Raw genomic sequence first — 19,711 nt, forward strand, 5'->3', positions numbered from 1 at the left:
CTTCCGAGCTGAGCTGCACGTTCCTGCCCTCACTGTATCTCCAGCACCCAGCTCAGTGCCTGGCTCATGGTAGATCCTCAGTAAATATTTATGAAGGGAATAGGGAAAGCACTTGAAGTACTTTGATTCTGGAGTGCTCTGTGTAAATATTATGGCATGAAGGGGCACGCAGTCTTGTGCCTGAAGGAGCCTCAGAACTCAAGGGAGAAGACTCACTCGAATGGTCGTCCTAATCTTCTAGAACTTTCTTAAGGCATTTAAGAGGATGGATTCCAGAGGGAAATAAATGTATTTATTTTTAAATAAAACTACAGGTAGGCACATAATAAAATTGCTGCAAATCAAGACAAAGATGAAAAAACATAAAGGCAGAGAAAGGAAAGCTGTGCTATCTTTCATGGAGGAAACCAGTAAGGGCAGGAGAGGGTGGGCGCTGGGGGGCCACTTGGGGGTAGCTCGGGGGACGGGCTGCTTCTGTTCAGGAGGGAAAGAAGGGTAGGCTGGGTACAGACCCAGTGAGGTTCATTTTGGTATCGGGAAGATTAGACAGTTCTGAGCGGATTCCCTTTTTTTTTTTTTGAAAAGTAAAAAGGGATTTTTTTTTATTGAAAATGAGAAAGAGCAGGATAGAAGACCTGAACGAGTTTTGAATGAACTGGAGAAGGTGTGAAATGGGTGTTCCGAGAGCAGGAAACCGGGCTAGCCGGAGAAACGCAGCAGGCCCGGGGCCGCCGGCCCTTCGGAGGACAAGATGCAGCGGACCTCATCCCCGCACGCTCCCACTGGCCACGAGGTCGCCCTCCTGCGGGGTGCGGGGAAGGTGCCCCTGGCTCATCCAGCTTGGCGACCACAATTATAAGGAATCCAGAAAGCATTAGAATTACTCATTCTTCATCTCATAAATCCATTAGCGGAGCTCAAAGCAGGTTAGGACCCACCCAGAAGCTGCACAGGAATCAGAAGTAGAACTGGAAGAGGACGGAGGTGCCGAACGCCCCAGGCCGTCAGCTTACAGTAGAGTCTGTGCCCGCTTGGCCAGGGAAAGGACAGCCTCAGATAATGAAGGGACAGCAGAGCACACCCTTTGGTCTACCACATTCCTGAGATAATCCATGTCTCTATCACTGTTGCCTTGGGAAGGTTTTCTGGTTCTATTTTCTTTGTAGCCAGAACAGGATCTTGGAGCAAGTTGCAACTTTGAGCAGCGCCTGGAGGCAAGCCAGCAGGGCGGGCCCAGAAACGCCACTAAGAATTCGGCCTTTTTCCTTCGAGCCACTGGTGCTGCTGGGGTTTGGAAGAAAGTAGATCTGAGCAAAAGCAAAGGAGAACTAGCTAAGGCAGGAGCGTTCGGTGACTTTCTCTGAAGGACACCAGTTAGCTACTGTAACCACAAGCCAGCCTCCATGCCTTCCCTTTCGCAAAGGCAGGAAGCGGGGGTCAGCGGAAACCACTACTACAGTTGACCTTTGAACAGCACGGGTTTGACTATGCAGAATTTTCCAGTGAGCACAGTACAGTGCTGTAGATGTGTTTTCTCTTAAGATTTTCTTAACATTTTATTTTCTCTAACTTGCTTTAATGTAAACGGTAGTACATTATACATATAACATTCAAAATATGTGTTAACTGACTGTAAAGGTTATCAGTAAAGCTTCCAGTCAGTAGCAAGCTATGAGTTAAGTTTTGGGGGAGTTGGACGTTATGCACGAATTTTTGATGGCACAAGGGGTCAGTGCCCCTGACCTGCACATCTTCACATTGTTCAACAGTCAACTGAATTCTTAAAAACAACAACAACAAAACAAACAAACAAACAAAACAAAACAAAAACACCTGATCGCCAAGAGCACACTGAGAGCGTTACTCTGGAGTGGTCAGAATGGCGGCCATGGAGCCAGACAGGCTTTCATTCTGCTCTGGGTCCCAACACTTAGTGGCTGTGTAATCTTGAGCAGTATTCTTACCCACTGTAGACTCAGTTTCCTCATCTGTAAAATGGGAATCTATTTCACTCATTTCCTTTGTTTTTCTCCTTTTTTTCCTTTTTTACTGTGATACATATATTAAAAGTACATCTCATGGATACAGCTAAATAGTAATTCTAGAAGGAACATCCATGTGCCCACCACTCAGCTGGAGTATAAAAGAACATTAAGTGGGACCTCAGAAGTGCCCTGGGGCCCCACCCCTGTCCCATCCCCTCATTCTTGTCCCCAAGTGAATGCGGCTTCAAAGTTTCCTGTTATTCACTCTCGTTGTATTTTATAGTTTTAGTACATATGTATATATCCCCCAAAACAACATATTGGTTATTTTCACCTGATTTTGGAATTTAGGTAATTAGAATTCCTCCCATGCACATATTCTGTTTTTTAAATTCATCAGTGTGGTCAGCCGTGGTGGGCTTTTACTCCTTGTCACTCCCAAACAGTATTCCACTGGATGAACAGGCCGGAATACGGTCATCCGTTTTTATCGTTGTTAACAAAAACACATTCATACGGGTAGATCACTAAATACAGTGTTCTTTTAAAAAATCAGCGGAGCCAGACAAGTTCAGAAATATTAATAGAAAAATGAAGGATTTCCACACACACCTGTGATGGGCTGAGGGAACATTCTGAGCCAGTCCCTGTTTAGAAGCGACCGAAACGCCGTGATGACATCCCACGTCTCAAATTCATGTTTAAAGAAAACACCTGGACAGTTGGATTTTTTTTTTTTTTTTACTTCTTTGATTACTAATCTGCTCCCTCGCAAACTTCTGCCAACCTCTCTATCTCAGGAGTTACAACTTCATGTGGTCACTCCTGCCAACCACAACACCTTCTGGCCGGAAAAATGTAAACTGCATGAGAACACTGATATAGATGCATTCCTTTTCAGATTTTTTTTAAAAGAAGTACAAACAAAATTAAAAACCAGACAGGAACTCTGGTAGGAACTTTTCTCCTGTAGGAAGTCTAAAAAATTAATGTATTTCTTCACACCACCAATTCCACTATGATTGGATTTTTCTTTTTTGCAGGGGGGGTAAAGCAAATTATTTTTTCGTCCCCAAACATTACATGTTTATGGAAAAAAAATACAGAAAATACAGATGAGCCCCCAGAAAAACTGTAAGAGAAAAGCATAACCCCATTATTTCGGGGTCAAATTTTGGTAGCACCCCTTCGCTTGTTTTGCGAGGTCTATAGCCATTTTGTTTTTAAAAATATGTGCTACTGTAATACTATTTGGTAACCTTCTATGTTCATTTACCAAGGTGTATTTTCTATGTTAATATTCCTCAATGTTATTTTTCATAGCTACATTAATTCCTCTGATTAAATGCACCCACAGCTTCTGAGAATGCCTGCAGCTCCACACCTTGCCCACGCTGACCCCATCACTTCTAAACTTTGCCAAGATGACCCCAGAAACAGCACTTGCTTTCATTTTGCTCTGATTTAACCACCTGGGAGGTTCAGTGTTTCCCCTACTTATTGCCCCTTTGTATTTCTCCTCTTGTAGTAAGTAGAGATTCAGTGAGCTTTTTCCGGCTCTCCCTGCTTCCTAGAGGACGTCCACGTCTGTCCGAAGAACAGGCAACGTCTTCGGGCTAGAAGCAATAATCAGTATTTGCTTTGAGGGAGTTTCGTTCCTCAAACACTGCTTCAGTCTAAAGGGAACAGGAGAGGGTTCATCGCGGAATAACTCAGCCTCACCAGGATAACTTGAAGGGCACAAACCACAACACCCCAGAAGACCGGGAGAAGGGAACCGTGTTGAATTTGAAGGGAACCGCCCTAAGAAGCAGAGCCTGGGGGAGAGGAACACACTCACCCACTTCTCACCGCCACAGAGTTTCCCACCCGTCGGAGAGGTTTCCTAGGTGTGGGTCCGCCCCAGGCAAGTGCGGCCAGGGAACCCCCTCCCTTGGAGAGCTACCAGATCCAGGGCCAGCCCAGAGAGCCCGGGCTTTGACTCACACGGCTCCCAGGGGTTGAGTCAGAGCCGCGCGGAAATCTGTGAACCAGATTTCCCCATTTGTGAAATGGGCTCACAGTATCCACGTGGCAAGATCGCTGTGCAGATGACTGCGGGGAAGCACCTGGCTCAGGGGTTTGCACACAGTGGGCTTTCGACCGACAGCAGGTCCACAGGAGCCATGCCGTGGTCCCGCCGGGTTTGACTGCCCTGCTCCTTTGTGGCAGGTGCAGCTCGGGCACCGGAGTTGCCCCAGACAACACCCGACCCGGCAACCGCTGACACAGCGGGAGGAGGCGAGGACAGTGTGAGTAACAGAGAGAAGGAAGGATGACAGCGGGGGGGCGGTTGGGGAGCAGGGCAGGGGGCAGGCTTCCCGGACAAGGAGGCCAATCTAGTAGGTCTGGAGCAGGGCCAGAGATTCCCATTTCTAGAAGGTGCCCAGTGATGCTGCTGGGCCCCCACAGTGTGAGGAGGGTGGGCGCAGAGCAGTGGCCCATTCAGGGACCGGTGGGGTGGGGGGCCGCCAGGACTCAGGGGACTGAGGCAAGGACGTCCTTAGCTGTCCTTCAGCCCACAGTCTGGCCTGCTTCTTCCTCAACTTTTTAATGTTCCACCAGATATGCCTGTAGTTGGGGGAAGGGAAGTCTATCATTTTCTAAAGTGAATGCCATTTTCTGTAAAACCCCAATCGCCCCAATGCACAGAGGGGTCAAAGGGCTCGCTCTGGGTCACACCAGAGGAGCTGGAATGCGAACCAGGAAGAGGGTTTCTAGAAGCTGAGCTCCTCACCGCTCTAACCCACCAGGCAGCAAATGCATTTGGACTCTCGAAACAGCCCAGTGAGATAAAAGAACAAGCCTGATCCTCATTTCCTTGATGAGGACTCTGTCGTCTGGAGAGTCTTTGTGATTGTCTGAGATTCTTTAATAAGTCAAAGAGCTATGACAGTGAGGTGACCTGTCATCACCACAGGCCACAGTCTTGGGCAAGAAGTCCGCATTCCTTCCATGTTTTCAAATAAACAGACGAATGACAAAGAGGCCTGCCTCTGAGCAGAGACAACCTTTAAAATGTTTTGAAAAAGAAGAGCACAGTCAGAGAGAGGACCCAGGCTACCTGACTTCACGGCTTCCTACAGTTCCCAGGATGGCGTGGTCTCGCCCCAGTACACACGGCAAGGTCCGCAGAACAGAACAGAGAATCCAGAAAAAGACCCCTCCTTACACGGTTACTTGATTTGCAACAAAGATACCAAAGTCAATGAGTGGAAATGAAAGTCTCTTTTTTAAATAACTGAGTATCCATGCAGGGAAAGGAGACAGCCTACACCACTCACGACATCCGGAGCCGGAGCACAGACCGTGCGGAAAAATGAAACCTTCATAAAGCTTCTAGAAGAAAACAGGAGGATGTCTTCATGACTCGTGGGTCGACACGACCCGAAAGTAATTGCAAGAGAAATATCTCATACATTGGACGTCACTGAAAGTAAAAACTTCTCATCCAAAGATACCATTATTTTATAAATTACTATCTGTCGGTAAAAAAGAAAAGCCATCAAAGTATAGCCAGGTTTTCCCCAGCTCACAGGTAGGTAAAATATTACCACCAAGTTCTGCTGTCCTGTTCCAGTTCATCCCACAGGGCACCACTTCCCCCCTCCCTTGCTTACCCCCCCCCCCAGCCCGCCCCAACATCACGCGGACAGGCACGGGTCACGTGTCCAGGGAATTAGCAGAGACTCACGTGTCTCAAGCCTCCAGAGAATAAAGCGCTGGGCGTCGGCCTGGATGAGAGATTCTCCGGCTTCGGAACAGGATTAGGAAGGCGTTTGGGACTCTCTTGGTTGAGAGGTTTAAGAATATCTGGCGCGCTCGCCTTCTGGAAGAGGAGACACAGATTTAATGATGGGGTCCGCGTCCCAGTGTGACTTTGTTCGAGTGAGGGAACTACAGCAAGCTCGGCCTGCATCTGTGGCCCAGTGGCCCTCATCTGTGAACTTGGATGCTGAGCAAGGAGCACATTTCTGTTTGGATGAATGCATACGCACACCCCCGCGGGGGCCCGGCAGGCACCAGCAAGCACTGGGACAGTCACGAACAGTGGTGGGTGGATGGCTTACGGATTAGTAAGTCTTAAAGAGGTGAAGTCCACATTTTGACCTTGGTAATGATCCTTGTAATAAATCACATGAAATACAATATTTAGCCTATCAGTTTGAGCTCCAATGTGCTATAAAAAAAGGGAAAATCAAAATATGTCTCTGAATTTTATAAAAATACTTCAATAGTCAGTACTTCTATAAGGTACACAGCTGTGCTTTCCAATGTGGTGGTCACTAGCTGCCGGTGGCTTTTTAAATTTAAATTCCCATTCATTAGAAGCAAATAGAATGAATAAATTAAGCTCCCCCATTGCCCTAGACACATTCCAAGTGCTCAGGAACCACATGTGGCTGTGGTTAGAAACTTCCCTCAAAATGTGTTAGCATTCCACAAGAAGCACAAGGCACAAGGTAGGAAACCTCTTTCTGGCTGAAGACACGAAGTTTGTGAATCTAGACTCTAGGTTTGGATGCTGGGTTGGAAGTGGAACTTGGAAATATCACATTTGCAGCATAGTTGTAGATTTCAGGAATGAAAGACTGAGAATATTAGCAAACAAGTGAACAACGTGATTAGTTCCAGATGGCTCTTAGGGTTTATGCTCTCCATCCGCAGAGCACCAGCTCGGTTCCGTCAGGCATTTGCTAAGCAACACCATCTTTGACCCACTGCTCTAAGTCCCGGGGCAGAAAGCAGGGTCAGAGGAGAAGGGTCAGGAGAAGATGCACTGTCCGCCCTCCCCCTGGAGGAGCTCACCTAGCTGGTTGGAAATTAATACACCGTTGAAATGGAGGCACGAGCTGATGCAGAAGGGGGTGTTGAGATGATCTTCCGGGGCGAGTAGGACCTAAGTGGGAGGTTGAAGCCTGGGTGGGGAGACGCTCAAAGGTGGGGCATCGTGAGCGGAGGCCCCATGATGACGGTCAAGCACAGAGCATGCTCCTGCACCTGCTAGCGACCCAAGAAGCCGCAGACACTCAGGAGGCCAGATCCCTGACATGTCAGGTTGTCCAGAGACCAGGCAGCTTGGTGACACCAAAGAGCGGGTCCAGGGGAGGAGGGGGCAGGGGGCTGGAAGACTTGCAGATGCGAGGGGAGGGTTTCAGGGATGAAAGATGTTGGACGAGGAGGAAAGACTCGCCTAAAATTAAAGAAATGCGGGTTTTTAAAAATTGTCTAGCAAATTAGCAAATATTAAAATAGAAAGTGTAACATTTAGTGCCAGCCGGGGTGCTGAAAAGCGGGCTACTCTGCCTCTAGGGATAAACTGAGTCAACCCCAGAGGAGGGCAGTTTGGCGGCATGAATTATAAGCCCTAAAAAGTCTCTGTAAAAAATGATGATATATATGCATTGACATGGAAGGAATTAAAATATAATGCTAGGGATTCTTAAGAAAGTAAATTACAAAAGTGGAAGTGTGGCATGATGTCATTTTTTTATAAAGATTTATGTATTTATTTGAGAAAGAGAGAGCAGGAGGAGGGGCAGAGGGAGAGGGAGAGATCTTTAGGCAGACTCCCTGCTGAGTGTGGAGCCTGATGTGGGACTCAATCTTATGACCCCGAGAACACAACCTGAGCCAAAACCAAGAATCAATGCTTAACCGACTGACTCGTTCAGGCGCCCCATGATGCCATTTTCGAAAAGCGAGTGACATGTGGTGTATTCCAAGTGACTGCCCTGGGTCAACAGTGCTAGCTTTTTCTTCCCCTCCACCACCTCCTTCTTGTCTGCTTTCTAAACTCTCATTAGTGTGTAGGCATGGGTTTTATTATATATAAAAGCAATAAAATCATTTTTGTAATTAAAGAGAAGAATGGAATTCTGGTCAACTGTGTCAAAGGAGACAAAGTCAATGACAAGAATGATGTTCAAATTGGCCACCTCGCTCTTCAATCAGGGGTGCCTGGGGATGCCCCGGGGAACAGTGTCGCACTGACATGGGGAGTGGACTGCATGGAAGCTAGGAGTAAACAGGACAAGCGCAGTGATAGCAAGAGCAGAGGCTGTTTTCGTGGATGTGGGCTGTGACAAAGAAATGGAAGAGCAGCTTGAAGGGGATCCTTCAAAAGATGCTGCTTTCGCTTTTTAAGGTGGGGAAGATCAGGGCATACTTGCAGGTTGAGGAGAAACAGAGACAGGAGAAGCATCGAGCTGATGGAGGAAGGTCCCAGAGGGGAGCGGGAAGGATGGACCCGTGCCTGGGAGGGCTCTACCCTGGGAAGGAACATCCATTTCTGAGGCAGGAGGAGAGGGTGGCTAACAATCCAGAGAAACCCCAAGTGGGAGGAGTCAGAGGACTCTCCTACCGCCAGGCCCGCACCCTCTGAGTCAGCAGGGGATGGCCTTGGAGACTGGAAGATGCCATTTGAAACAGCAGACAAGACAACCATCAGACCAGGATAGAAAGAGTAAAATGAGCTAAATATTAACATAAAGCTTTGTGACACTTCGTTGTTCAATAATCACTTAAATCCATTTTCCGTAAGGCACCATCCTTTTGAAATCATAAAAAAATGATGACGGAAAGTTCTGAAAAGGAACAAAGAGAACTATCTTTATAATACTGATCACATGTTGGCATGTCCAATTCATAGCCAGCAATGACGGTGCTTCTAAGTATGTTAGAATTCTGGAAAACCTTTCATGAAGCTTAGGGACGAAGATACATATTTTGAAATTATTAGAAAAGTCCACTATTCTGAAGAACATGCCTATTTTGAGTAAGGAATCAGCCTGAAATGTCACGTTCAACTTCCCAATAAATTCAGAAGGACCTGGATGACGGTCACGTTCCTTGCCATTAAAGGGCATCAAGATTCAAAGAGCAGCTTATCGACCTTGAGGAGACGCATTTTTCCCCCTGTGATTTTTAATGTATTTCAATATCTAGTTCGGGGCAGATTACAGAGAAGACTGATGGCGCCGACGAGACTGCGCAGAGTTCATGCGTTTCCTGTTCTGTGCTGGAAGGGCAGTAACTTTAGGACGGACTGCGTCCAGTTAGGGGCTCCCTGGAAGCCCACCGTCCAGGCGGCTAGGACTCTTCCCCGCTGATCTTCAACAAGAGACGCTGAGACCGCACCTGCGTTATCAGAAAAACGCTGGGGCTGGGCTCGGCCAAAGGGACATGCTCCGAGCCTTGAGGAATCCCAGCTGAAGGGGAGGCTGCCTCTCCCGGGACCATCCTGGGGGGATCCACAGCTCTCAACCCTGAACCCAACACTGCCGCCTCCCTTCTCCTCTGGCTGCTCAGCCTTGAGTTGGGCCGCAGGTGGGGAGAGAGAAGGTATGCCGGAGCACCCCGCCCCGCCCCGTGGTTTCTTCAGATTTCAGGCTGGACGTGGGAAAGCTTCACATAAAGGGGCATAGAATGAAAGAAAGTTTTCTTCCCCGCCTGTGTCCTTGTTCCCTCTCCTCTGAGATAGCCCCGCCCAATGTCTTCTTGTGTTTCCTTCCTTGTTAACAGGTGTGTGCCTTACGGCCCGTGTACATCCACCACGCGTTAATAAGATGTGCACTAAAATCCCTCGGGGACAGGTAAGGGAAGGACAGTGAGAGAAGTCACCTCTCAAAAGAGTCCCCGTCCCGATGCTGCAGGGAGGGTCCCTACAGGGCATTTCCAGAACGTGCTGCTCACACGTAATGGTCAGAGAAGCCATCCGGAGCTGCTTTCTCAGTTCCCAGCCCAGAGGCACCATGCAGTCTTAAGTCGCCTCCTCTTACTGCGCCCAGCATAGCCCCCGGCAAAGTGGGCACCGATGTCCGCTCCTCCCAAAGGGCACCACGTCGTGCACTTGCAGTTGGCAAAATGCTCCCGAGTGCTCCGGTGAAGCCGTGAGCGTGACTTTCCCGAGTTTGCCAGCCACGGCGTGTGTAATTGCAGTCTGACAAACGTCCTATTTAAAGATGCACTCTATATTTCAACCCCGTAATTATTTAGCATTTATAGAGCAGACCAGGATTGCTAAGGACTTTATAAACATGCGGCTAAACTGCTCCCTGAAACAGTCATGTCCTGGAGTAAGGTGAGGAGAGAGGAGGCTTGCAAATAGGAGACCGCAGGTCCTGCCCGGAGCAAGGCCGCCGGCACGCACGGCGAGTGTCTGCAGGAAGAGGCCGCGAACCCGGCACACACGGCGAGTGTCTGCAGGAAGAGGCCGCGAACCCGGCACGCACGGCGAGTTCTGCAGGAAGAGGCCGCGAACCCGGCACGCACGGCGAATGTCTGCAGGAAGGCGCGCTCTGGCCTTGGCCGTCCCTGGCCTTCCTCGCTTCTCCCCTCAAGCTCCTGGGTCCCATCGGACAACCTTGCGATTACCCAGCAGCCAACGACGGTGCCTGGTAACCTTAGTGAGGGCTCGGATCAGAGAGGCTTCATCCTTTGTCCTCCTTACGTGGGGCTTAGAAGGAGGAGGTTATGAGCATAGAATTTAGGAGCATGCAAACCAGGACTCTGCTCTTGGCTCCACATCTTACTGGTTATAGACACATGTATGCATGCTTTAGGCTAGACTGCCTATCCTCCAGCCACAGCTTAGGCTCTAGATCTTTATCATGAGAGTAACAGTAACTATCTTAGTACCTTTGTAAGAATTAAACGTGACTAGTATGTGACAAACACTGCCGTCAGCCCAGAACATAGTATCCCCTGAACGCCAGCTAACCTCTGTTCCATGTGCTGACTCAGGGATGGGGGGATGGTGTCTGTGCTGACCCTGAGGAGCCCCCGGGCACGAACGCTCATTTGCACTTCAGAGTTTCAAAGGCCTTCCAAGTACATCTCCCAGGCTCGAGATGCCTTCTCCGAAATCTAGGGAGGTCCCAGGGGCACCAGCGACATCACCTGCTCGCCCAACAGCTCCTCGGAAACTCATCGAGGACTCTGCATCTCACACCTGCCCCAAACCTACTGACTCAGCCTCCGCCTGTCAACAACGTTCCCCAGTGACTCACACGCACACTGAACTCGAGAACAGCTGCTCCAGAGTTCGGCCTCCAAACCAAACCACCCACCACCTTCTGGTTAAGTAACCCCAACCACGTGACTTCATTGTTCTGTGCCTCAGTTTCCCTAAATGCGAAACAGGGGCCAAACGCAATACGCGGTTCACGGGGTAGCATGAGAATAAAAGGAGATGATCCAGGGAAAGCCTGGAGTGGAGTCTGGCACACAGTAAGGAAGACCCGCAATTTCGGTAGCATGTTTAGGAGGCTTAGCTGGCAATTCAGATACAGAACGAGTAATATGAACGAGTATTAGCATCTTCATTTCGCCAAGAACATGTCGAGGCTCAGGGAGTTCATGCGACGTGCCCCGGGGTGAAGGGTCACGGATGGAGGCAGAATCGTAACTTTGAGGCCGTGTGGAGGTTCCAGCAGGAGAGTGGGGCTGGTTTCGTCCGCTTGCCTAAAGCAGGCTGTCTGGGCACGTCCGGAGCAGAGCCCGCAGCTGCAGAGAAGGGGCCCTGCCCCGTCCGGGCAACCAGAGTGGTCCTACTGACCCTGTCAACAGCCAGATGGTGGCACCTGCCCTGGCTGGGTCCCCTCAGCTGGACCAGAGCCCAGGTGTTCTGATTCTAAAGACGCTTTCTCTCCTGCACCAGCGCATCTGCTTCAGACTTGGTTAATCCTGGTGGAAAGCCAGAGTAATTATGTCCTTAAAAGCCTTTATGAGCCGCATGCTCGCTTGTGGTTTAAACACCTGGAAAGCACGTCCCTCGTGATTGCCCGCGGTCATGCGGCGTTTCTGTTTCTAGGGGTTTCTCTCTGAGACCCGGACTGGTTGTAACTGGAGGTTGTTGGAAGTGGGAAGGCCTCTTGACCCTCCATGAGGATCTTCGTCCCCAGGAATTACCTGGCCCATCTCGGCCTCACAGGTGGGTCCCTTGCCTTTGGGGTGGCCTCGAAGCCTGCAGGGAGTTCCAGCGGACTCGGAGCCGCCCCGGGGCTTGGGATTAGCCTGAAGCTTTTCCCTGCTCTCAACTATCTTCCAAATCGACCCTGAAATCTGACCATCATTTGACCTGGCCTTCCCAATACAGAGTGGTTTATGATTATGGGTTTTTTCTAGACTGCTTAATGCGGTGCTATAAAATAAGAGGAAACTAAATCGACAGAGAAAATGTGCTAGAAGTGGCTCTGGTGGTGGCCCGGTGGCCTTGGGGACTACCCTGGTGGTGACGTTGATGGCAGTGTCAGACAGGCTCCTCCTCTCCGTCCGGCTAGCACACTGCCTGGGACCCGTGGCCAGGAGTTGCTTGTCAGAGGTCATGTCATTCTGGGACTTGGAAAGCTCTAGAAAACAAATACAAGGGAGGACAGGTGGGAGCACACAGCTTCGACAGACTCGGGGCCCTCCGCTGGGAGTCCCTGCACCATACCCCGAGGAGCCCCCAGAGTCCCCCGAGGCAAGGCTTACAGCGTGGGGAGGATGTCACACCCAACCCCCGGCTCTGGGGCCTCGGGAAGCGTCGCCAGACGCGGCATGCCAGACACAGGCCCCACCGAGCCATGCACGGCACAGAGGAGCTGGCTTCCCAGAAGGTGACTGTGTGACCACTCGCTGCTGTGGGCTGAGAGCCTCCCTCGGGGTGCGAGTGAGAGGGCGGGGGCGAGGGGGCGGTCTTCCGACTCTGCAGCCTGGACCACAGACCGTGAGCATGAAAAAGGCAGCCTAACAAACCAGCCCAGAGGTTCCTTACAAAGACTTATACCTAAATACTATCTTTTGGGACCCTTTGAAGACAGGTGGAAGCAAATTCAGGGTACCCCTACAATAGTCTTAATAAGCAAACCCTGAAAATACAACTTTGTCTTGTAGCGTAACAGCAGTTGGGAATAAAGGTGAGTACATGAGACAGAAGGAATCCACACACAGAAGCGAGCGAACCGCCTCAGAGAGGACTTTGTCCTCCAAAAATGTCTTCCCTTCTCCGCCAGGTCCTTGACTCTCTCAAACATGACCTTGAAACTATCTTTAGAGCAACTCTCTCCCATAGATAACAAGGTGGCTCACGTATGCCATTTCTAATTGTCTGGTGGCCACATTTTAAAAAGAAACAGGTAAGATTGATCTTAACGCTACGTTTCATGGAACAGGATATACCCCAAATATTGTTAAACTATATAATCAATATGAAAACTGATGCAACTTTAATTGGGTAATGGATGCAGAATATTTCCTAGTTTCTGGTGAACATTATGAAAAGATCACCCCACTAGTTAGCATCCTTCCCCATGTAAGATTCTTTCAAAAAAATTTTTTTTCCCTGTGCTGTCCAATTAATGACATTTTTAGCACCAAGTTTCTGGGATCTAGTGCGTATTTTACCCTTTTTCCAGGCAGGCCACATCTCAGGAGCCACCTGCCATTAGCGTGTGGGACAAACCAGGTCCAGAGCTCCCCGTCTCCAGGTCCGCTCCTCGAGACACTATTTCTCCGGTGTCTCCGGCACATGCTGCTAGGGCCTCATCTGCATCTCTTTTCTCTAGAGGAGACCCTCCCTTGCCCCCCAGGACCCCCAGGCTGTGTGGGAGCTCTCCTGTCTGAGAGCAGCGCTGTCCACACTGTCCTCGGGTCTACTCTCCAGAGACCGTGGGGCATCCTTCTGCACAGGAAGCTAGCGGGTCCCAGCACACACCGGGCCCTCAAAGCTGACAGTGAACATGAGCTCCTCACACCACCAAACCCCAGCCCCACTACAAAGGGGGGGAGCCCCTGAAGGTGAAGCCCCCCCTTAAGGACAGTGTCCTCCCCCTGCCCCAAAGCTGGTGCCTTCATCTGCTCCACCTACGTTCACAGACTAGGCAGGTGGCGTGCCTCCCAGGGGATTCTAAAGACCAGGCTGGGCATCGGCATTACGTGGTGAAAAGGAAAAGAAACAGCAAGAAGCGCAGAAGGGCCCTGAAGTGAAAATCATCGTTCTTACTTCCTCCTCCCTTTCAAGGGGGCCAGGAGCTGACATCTCCTAGAAACGCAGCCGTAATAAAAAGGGCCGGGACAGCTCCGTTCTTCCACTGGACTGGCTTCCTGGGGCAACACTTTACCTCGTTGCTCTGGGGCCGCTCCCCAAACCCTTCAGGCCAGGAAGCCCCTCCAGCCATCCCCCCACGGACCCCAGGGGACACCGGAAAGAGGCTGTCCTCCGCAGCACTTCTGTAAGAAAGAGCTGCACGACCGATCGAGAGGGACAGGTGCCCCACAGCTCAGGACCAGAAGAAAGAGAAGTCACCCCCACCCAGCTGCGCACCCTGAGGCAGAGACGGGGTGCAGGGTGTGTGGTCCGCACTCTTTCCCCAAGCAGCCAGAGCACGTGGGAGAGGCGCTCGGCAGACCATCCCTCCCAGGGGCCCGTTCGCCCCTGCCCCGGGGCTGAGGTCTCCATCCCATGAAGCACTAGAGCCTGAACAAGCAGGGAGGGCGCCCAGGTTAAGGGCTTCAATCCGTGTCCCACAGCAGAGAAGAGATGCTGCTCTGCTCCTATGAAGCCCCCGCCCCCAGGGATTAGCCCCAGCTGTCCCCTTGGGTCTGCTGGTTTGCATGGACGGCATCGTCCCAGCACTCGAGGTGCTCAGCAGGCAAGTGTCGAACATGAGGACGTGGCTCAGGAGAGGCTATGGGCGCGGAAGCCTCCAAACGTCCCCCTGTGGGTCCCAGCAGGTGTCGGAGCCGAGAATGACCCGGGACAAGATGGAACACATGTCCTGCCTCTCTGGGTGCCTGGCTGAGGGATCACCAGGTCCCAGCTAATGCTGAGGCAGGATTCCAGAGTACAGCGGTGGGAGGGGGTTCTCGAGTGGATTCAGGCAGAAGCTGTGCTTCTAGAAAGCGACGCGGAGAAGTGTGGACAGGAAAAGCGGCAGCAGGAGCAGAGCCCGCGGCTGAGTGCAGCGACCGGCCTACAAGGCTGGCGCGCACGGAGTGCGGCTGTCGTCCCAGAGCCAGGCAGACTAAGGGGTGACTCCAAACCTCCGACCTCTATCAGCCAGCAGGCGGCATGCAATTCTGCTGCTCAGTCCTCCTGAGGCCGAGGGGGACAGACCGTCTCTGGGGACGGTCACCTTTCTGCTTGTCTGAAAAGTGGTGCTTTGGTTTCAGTTGTCACGAAGCAGCTCAGAAGGGCTCGTGGGGAATACAGAGAACTAATTAAAATCAAGTCATGAGACTGTCTCAAGGCCAAGGGACAGCACTGAGCCCATCCACATCCACCAGCGTGGGCAGCAGCTCAACAGAAGCGTGGTAAAAAGGACTGGGTCCCTGAAACCCTCTGCTGCCCCACGGGACCCTCTCTCTGGGCACCCTCGCGGGCCCGGGCTATTATATGCGGTTTGCGGCTTAAGATCAACAGGAAAGAGACTATCTGAGCAGAGGGACACTGAAAGACGCAGGATTCTAAGCAGTGGGAGTTCTGGGCTCTGCACATCTGCGAATCACATGATTGTTGCCCATTGAGGGAGATAAACTGACCAAGACGGAAAGACGAATGGACAAGCAGTTCCGTGCAAAGGACAGACACCGGGCCGTGCCTGGCGGGAAAGCTCCCAGATCTCATTCCCCAGAGACGTCCCACCCCACTGTCCTTGTGGGGCCCTGGGAGAGGCTGGGGCGGCTGCCCATACTGGTCCAAGCCAGCTGCTTCCCGCCACGTGCTGAGCTCTGGCAGGTCAGGGCAGCAGTGGGGGTAAACTGAGTCAGGCCAGTGGGCTGAAGGGTGTCTCCTCTTCCCCCAGGAAACCAGAGGCCGCCTCTGCGGGTGGCGGGGTGAAGGGCTGGGGTGTTGGCTCTCCCCAGGAGCTGGAGACAGAGAGGTCCCCTCGGCCGACGGTGGGGAGAACACATGCAGGGGCGTCCACTTACTTTTCATGTGGGTGGTAACAGACAGAAACAAATTTTCCACGGATTTATTAAATCCTTTAAACTGACCAAGTTCCTGTAACTAAAACAGAGACAGAGGAGAGAGAATGAGGTTACAGCTGAGAACTCGTGTCTGCCCAGCCGCCTCCAGGCTGCCAACCCCCAACGCCGGCAGGTGTGAGCGAGGCGCACGGGCTCCGGGTGCGTGCAGGTGTGTGTGCGTGCATGTCTGCGGAGGGGAGGGCACGAGCCTCTCCGGAGGCAGGGACCCCCTTCCTCTGAGGTTTGACACCCGCCTTTCGGGAAGGGGCATCAGCAGGGGTGTTGACATGGTGGCAACTACCTCCTGGGAATAACGCCCGACATTCCGCGGGCTCGGACCGTACTCAGGTGGACTCCTGCTTCCTTAACCAGCTCTTGTATGACCCCACCCCAGCTCCAGGCACAGAGGAGGCCAACACAGCACATAACACAGTGGCCAGTGGTGGTACCAGGCTCAGAGCACCAGGCTGGAGCCAAGGAGTGAGTCCACCCCACGAAGCGGGAGAGAGAAGCAAAAGGAAGCAAAAGTGACAGAAAGGAGGTCACTTTCCCCTTCAAGTCCTATCCCGCCATCCCTCCCCCTCCCCTTCCCCATTCCTCCTTCCGTCTGCCCCATCCAGCCCTCCAGCCATACACCCCTGCAGTCATCCATCCATCCATCCATCCATCCCTCCAGCCATACACTCCTCCATCAACTCATCTGTCCGTCCATCCATCCAGCCAGCCAGCCAGCCATACACCCCTGCAGTCATCCATCCATCCATCCATCCAGGAACTATGTCTTGAGCACATCTGTGCTGGGGCAGTTTCGGAAGATCTAGAATCTCAAGGAGAAAGTGGAGCAGAATTTTGAAGGTCATTCCAGGGTCTCAGTTTGAAACTGGGAAAAGAATAAATAGACTCTTTCTCTCATGAACATATGAACATGCCCTCCTATGTACAGATGTAGTTACTCTCTTCAATTCACAGAAGAAGAATAACAAAAATAATCAAGACCATGCATTTTCATGGTACTTTACAGTTTCCAAGTACCAGCACAGACATCATTTCATTAATTTCTCACACCAGCCATGGGAAGCAAGTCCGCGGAGTATAATTATTTCCGCCTCCCAAGCGGGAACCCAGGTAACTTCCCAAAGATGACACCACTAATTTCTGTGGACAGAAAGGGTCCTGGTGTATTTTCTGTTAGCATCTATAAGTACTCAACACACACACACACACACACACACACACACAGAGGCACTCCCACACCCATGAATCACACACCTGTGAATCAACCTGTGTTGATTCCTCTTTACTTCCCTAGAGACCCCGACACGGCCGCCGATTCAGGTCCCCACACTTGAGAGCGCAGAGCACACGTAGGGAAGACGGTCAACAAAATGACGAGTAAAGTGGCAGGGATGCGGGGTGCAGGTGGGGATGTGGGGGCAGGTGAAGACGTGGGGAGCAGACAGAAGGGGAGTCGCTGCTAATGCCCGCAGAGCATGGTGGGAGCACAGGCCCTGGGCAGGCCCAGCACGTCCGGCCTCCAGGGCCCGCTCCTCCCACAGGTGGATCCCTTTGCTCCCGTGACCTTGGTCCAACCTCTCAGACCCCCTTCTCCCTCCCCGCTCCCGCTTCCCCATCCCCAGGGAGGCGCACAGAACGGACACGTTACCCTCTGAGAGCTGCTACTGCACTGGCTTTCGCTCAGAGGAGGTGGGGTCGGAGGAACCACAGAAATCTTGCTGCCAAGGGAAAACACAGGAATAAGAAACGGGTCACGAATGATCCAACTATTAGTCCGACAAACACACGGGACTCGCCATCATCCTGTAGTGGAAGTTCTCTGATCTTTCTTTTTTTGCTTTTACTTCCTCACATTTTAGAAGAGGATCGGGCAGCCCTGCGTGGATCTGCTCCTCCGGGCGGGTCATCCTTTCCTGGTACCGGGACGCGGCCGATGAGCACCGAGCTGCCCCGGCCTCGCGCTCCACGCGTGTGGTCGAAAGTAGCCGGGCGGCTCCGGAGCCCAGCGCACGTGCATGTCCCCTGCGGGACAGCTGAACCCGCGTCAGCAGAAGTGCCCAAAACGCCATGAATGCCAAAATCACGCAGGAAGGGAATCAGAAGCTGATGGGGGAGGGGCGCCTGGGTGCCTCAGTCCATTAAGCACCTGCCTTCAGCTTCGGGCATGATCCCAGGGTCCTAGGATCAAGTCCCACATCCCGCTCCTTGCTGGGCAGGGAGCCTGCTTCTCTCTCTCTCTCCCCCACCCTCAAATATTTTCTCCCTCTCTCTATCAAATAAATAAATAAAATCTTAAAAAAAAAAAAAGAATATGAAGAAGAAGTTAGCATCTCGCAGACCACGCCTCATTGCTGCCAATTTTATTCCACGGAGCCTGTGAGGCGGTAGGCACTGCGCGTGATGCTGGAGATGCGAATGATTCATAAAAGCAAATGCTTGGTTTAGAACTTCGCCCTCAAAAATAATATTTCATTTTCTTACCACATTTCAGAATTTAGGAAATAAAACCTTTAGTGAGAAAATGCTCTGCGAGCTCCCAAGAAGGCTCTTCATAAGAATGTGGAACTGCCTCTGTTTCAATCTTTTCTAGGCACTTTATCATTTAAAAAAAAAAAAAGTCACATTCCAGAGCAGCCACGTCTGAAAGTCAAGAGATCTCCAGTTCTTCTAGCGTCCTTTGTTCCCAGGCCAGGAGGGACCAGGACGGTCCGCCCTCGCCCTCTCCCCGCACTCACCTCAGCTCCTGATAAGATTGTAAGAGCTTTGCTCCGGCTGTCCCGTGTTTGCCTGGGAGAGATACCAGCAAAGGTCATTCATTAGTGAGAAGACAACCTTGGTGATGCACACACAGGAAGTAATCAATTAAAATTATTATTTTTCTAATACCACTTCTTACAGTGAAAAAGGAGAAGACCATCTTGGGGTGCTAGAAAGGCTCTAAAATTCAGCTGTGGTAATGGTGGCACAATCCTGTAAATTTGCTAGAAATAATTAAATTATATTATATGTTAAAAATACATGTTAAAAAACAGATGACGTTTATGCTCTATAAACTACATCCCACAAAAGTTGTTCAAAATGCATTCATAAACACGAACATACACATAATCGCAGGGAATGACCGCTTTTAATAAGAGTTGACATAGGGTTAGATTTTCTAAATCTGGAAAATTTGAAAAGCAGTCCAAGCTCCCAAGCTTCCACTGGTCCTTTGGAAACATTTAATAATAGCATGACTATATTCCTTTAAACATTCCTTGTTATGGGGATTAAATTAATCCGTTAAAAAATGTAATCTACTTATTTGTAGTTACAGAGGCCAATGATTTCCTCAGTAAGACTTTTCTGATATAGTACTCCTTTTGTTTCAAGGCAAGGGGATTTTATGATGTATTAAGGCCCCAAAATAGAACTCTCCACATCCATCGTTCTGTGAACATGATGTTTCCTGGCCCGGTGCATAGGAAGAGGTTGGGCTGCCACCCCGGGCTCCGCTGCCCCATGCAAGGCCGCCACGCTGTCTAGCTCCCGTGTGGTATGGGGAAGGTCTTAATCCATTCCAGAGAAAGACTTACATCCATATTCATAGCATCTCCATCAGACAAGAAGCAGGTCTGGGAGGACTTTGGGAGGGGAAGGCAAGCGTCTCTGATATCAAGGCCCAAACTCTAAAGCCAGGAGGCAGGCTGACCCCCCAGGGGAGCGGTTCCTCACTGGAG

At 51.0% G+C, this 19,711-nt stretch overlaps 1 protein-coding gene across 6 annotated transcripts in view; it reads right to left on the reverse strand.

Annotated features, from left to right (window-relative positions):
- SYTL3 (synaptotagmin like 3) overlaps positions 1–19,711 on the reverse strand; it is a 79,447-nt gene that overhangs the window by 15,451 nt on the left and 44,285 nt on the right. For 5 of the 6 annotated variants that reach the window (XM_032338587.1, XM_032338588.1, XM_032338590.1 and 2 more), the window contains 5 exons: positions 18,728–18,779; positions 17,641–17,710; positions 15,939–16,017; positions 12,252–12,376; positions 5,719–5,853 (listed from right to left, as the gene is read on the reverse strand). In XM_032338587.1, the coding sequence (XP_032194478.1) occupies positions 5,719–5,853; positions 12,252–12,376; positions 15,939–16,017; positions 17,641–17,710; positions 18,728–18,779 (461 nt within the window). The remainder of the gene's footprint in view (positions 1–5,718; positions 5,854–12,251; positions 12,377–15,938; positions 16,018–17,640; positions 17,711–18,727; positions 18,780–19,711) is intronic. The other variant, XM_032338589.1, reaches the window with a different exon arrangement.

The sequence above is a fragment of the Mustela erminea genome, chromosome 4, assembly GCF_009829155.1.
Source record: "Mustela erminea isolate mMusErm1 chromosome 4, mMusErm1.Pri, whole genome shotgun sequence".
Taxonomy (NCBI): domain Eukaryota; kingdom Metazoa; phylum Chordata; class Mammalia; order Carnivora; family Mustelidae; genus Mustela; species Mustela erminea.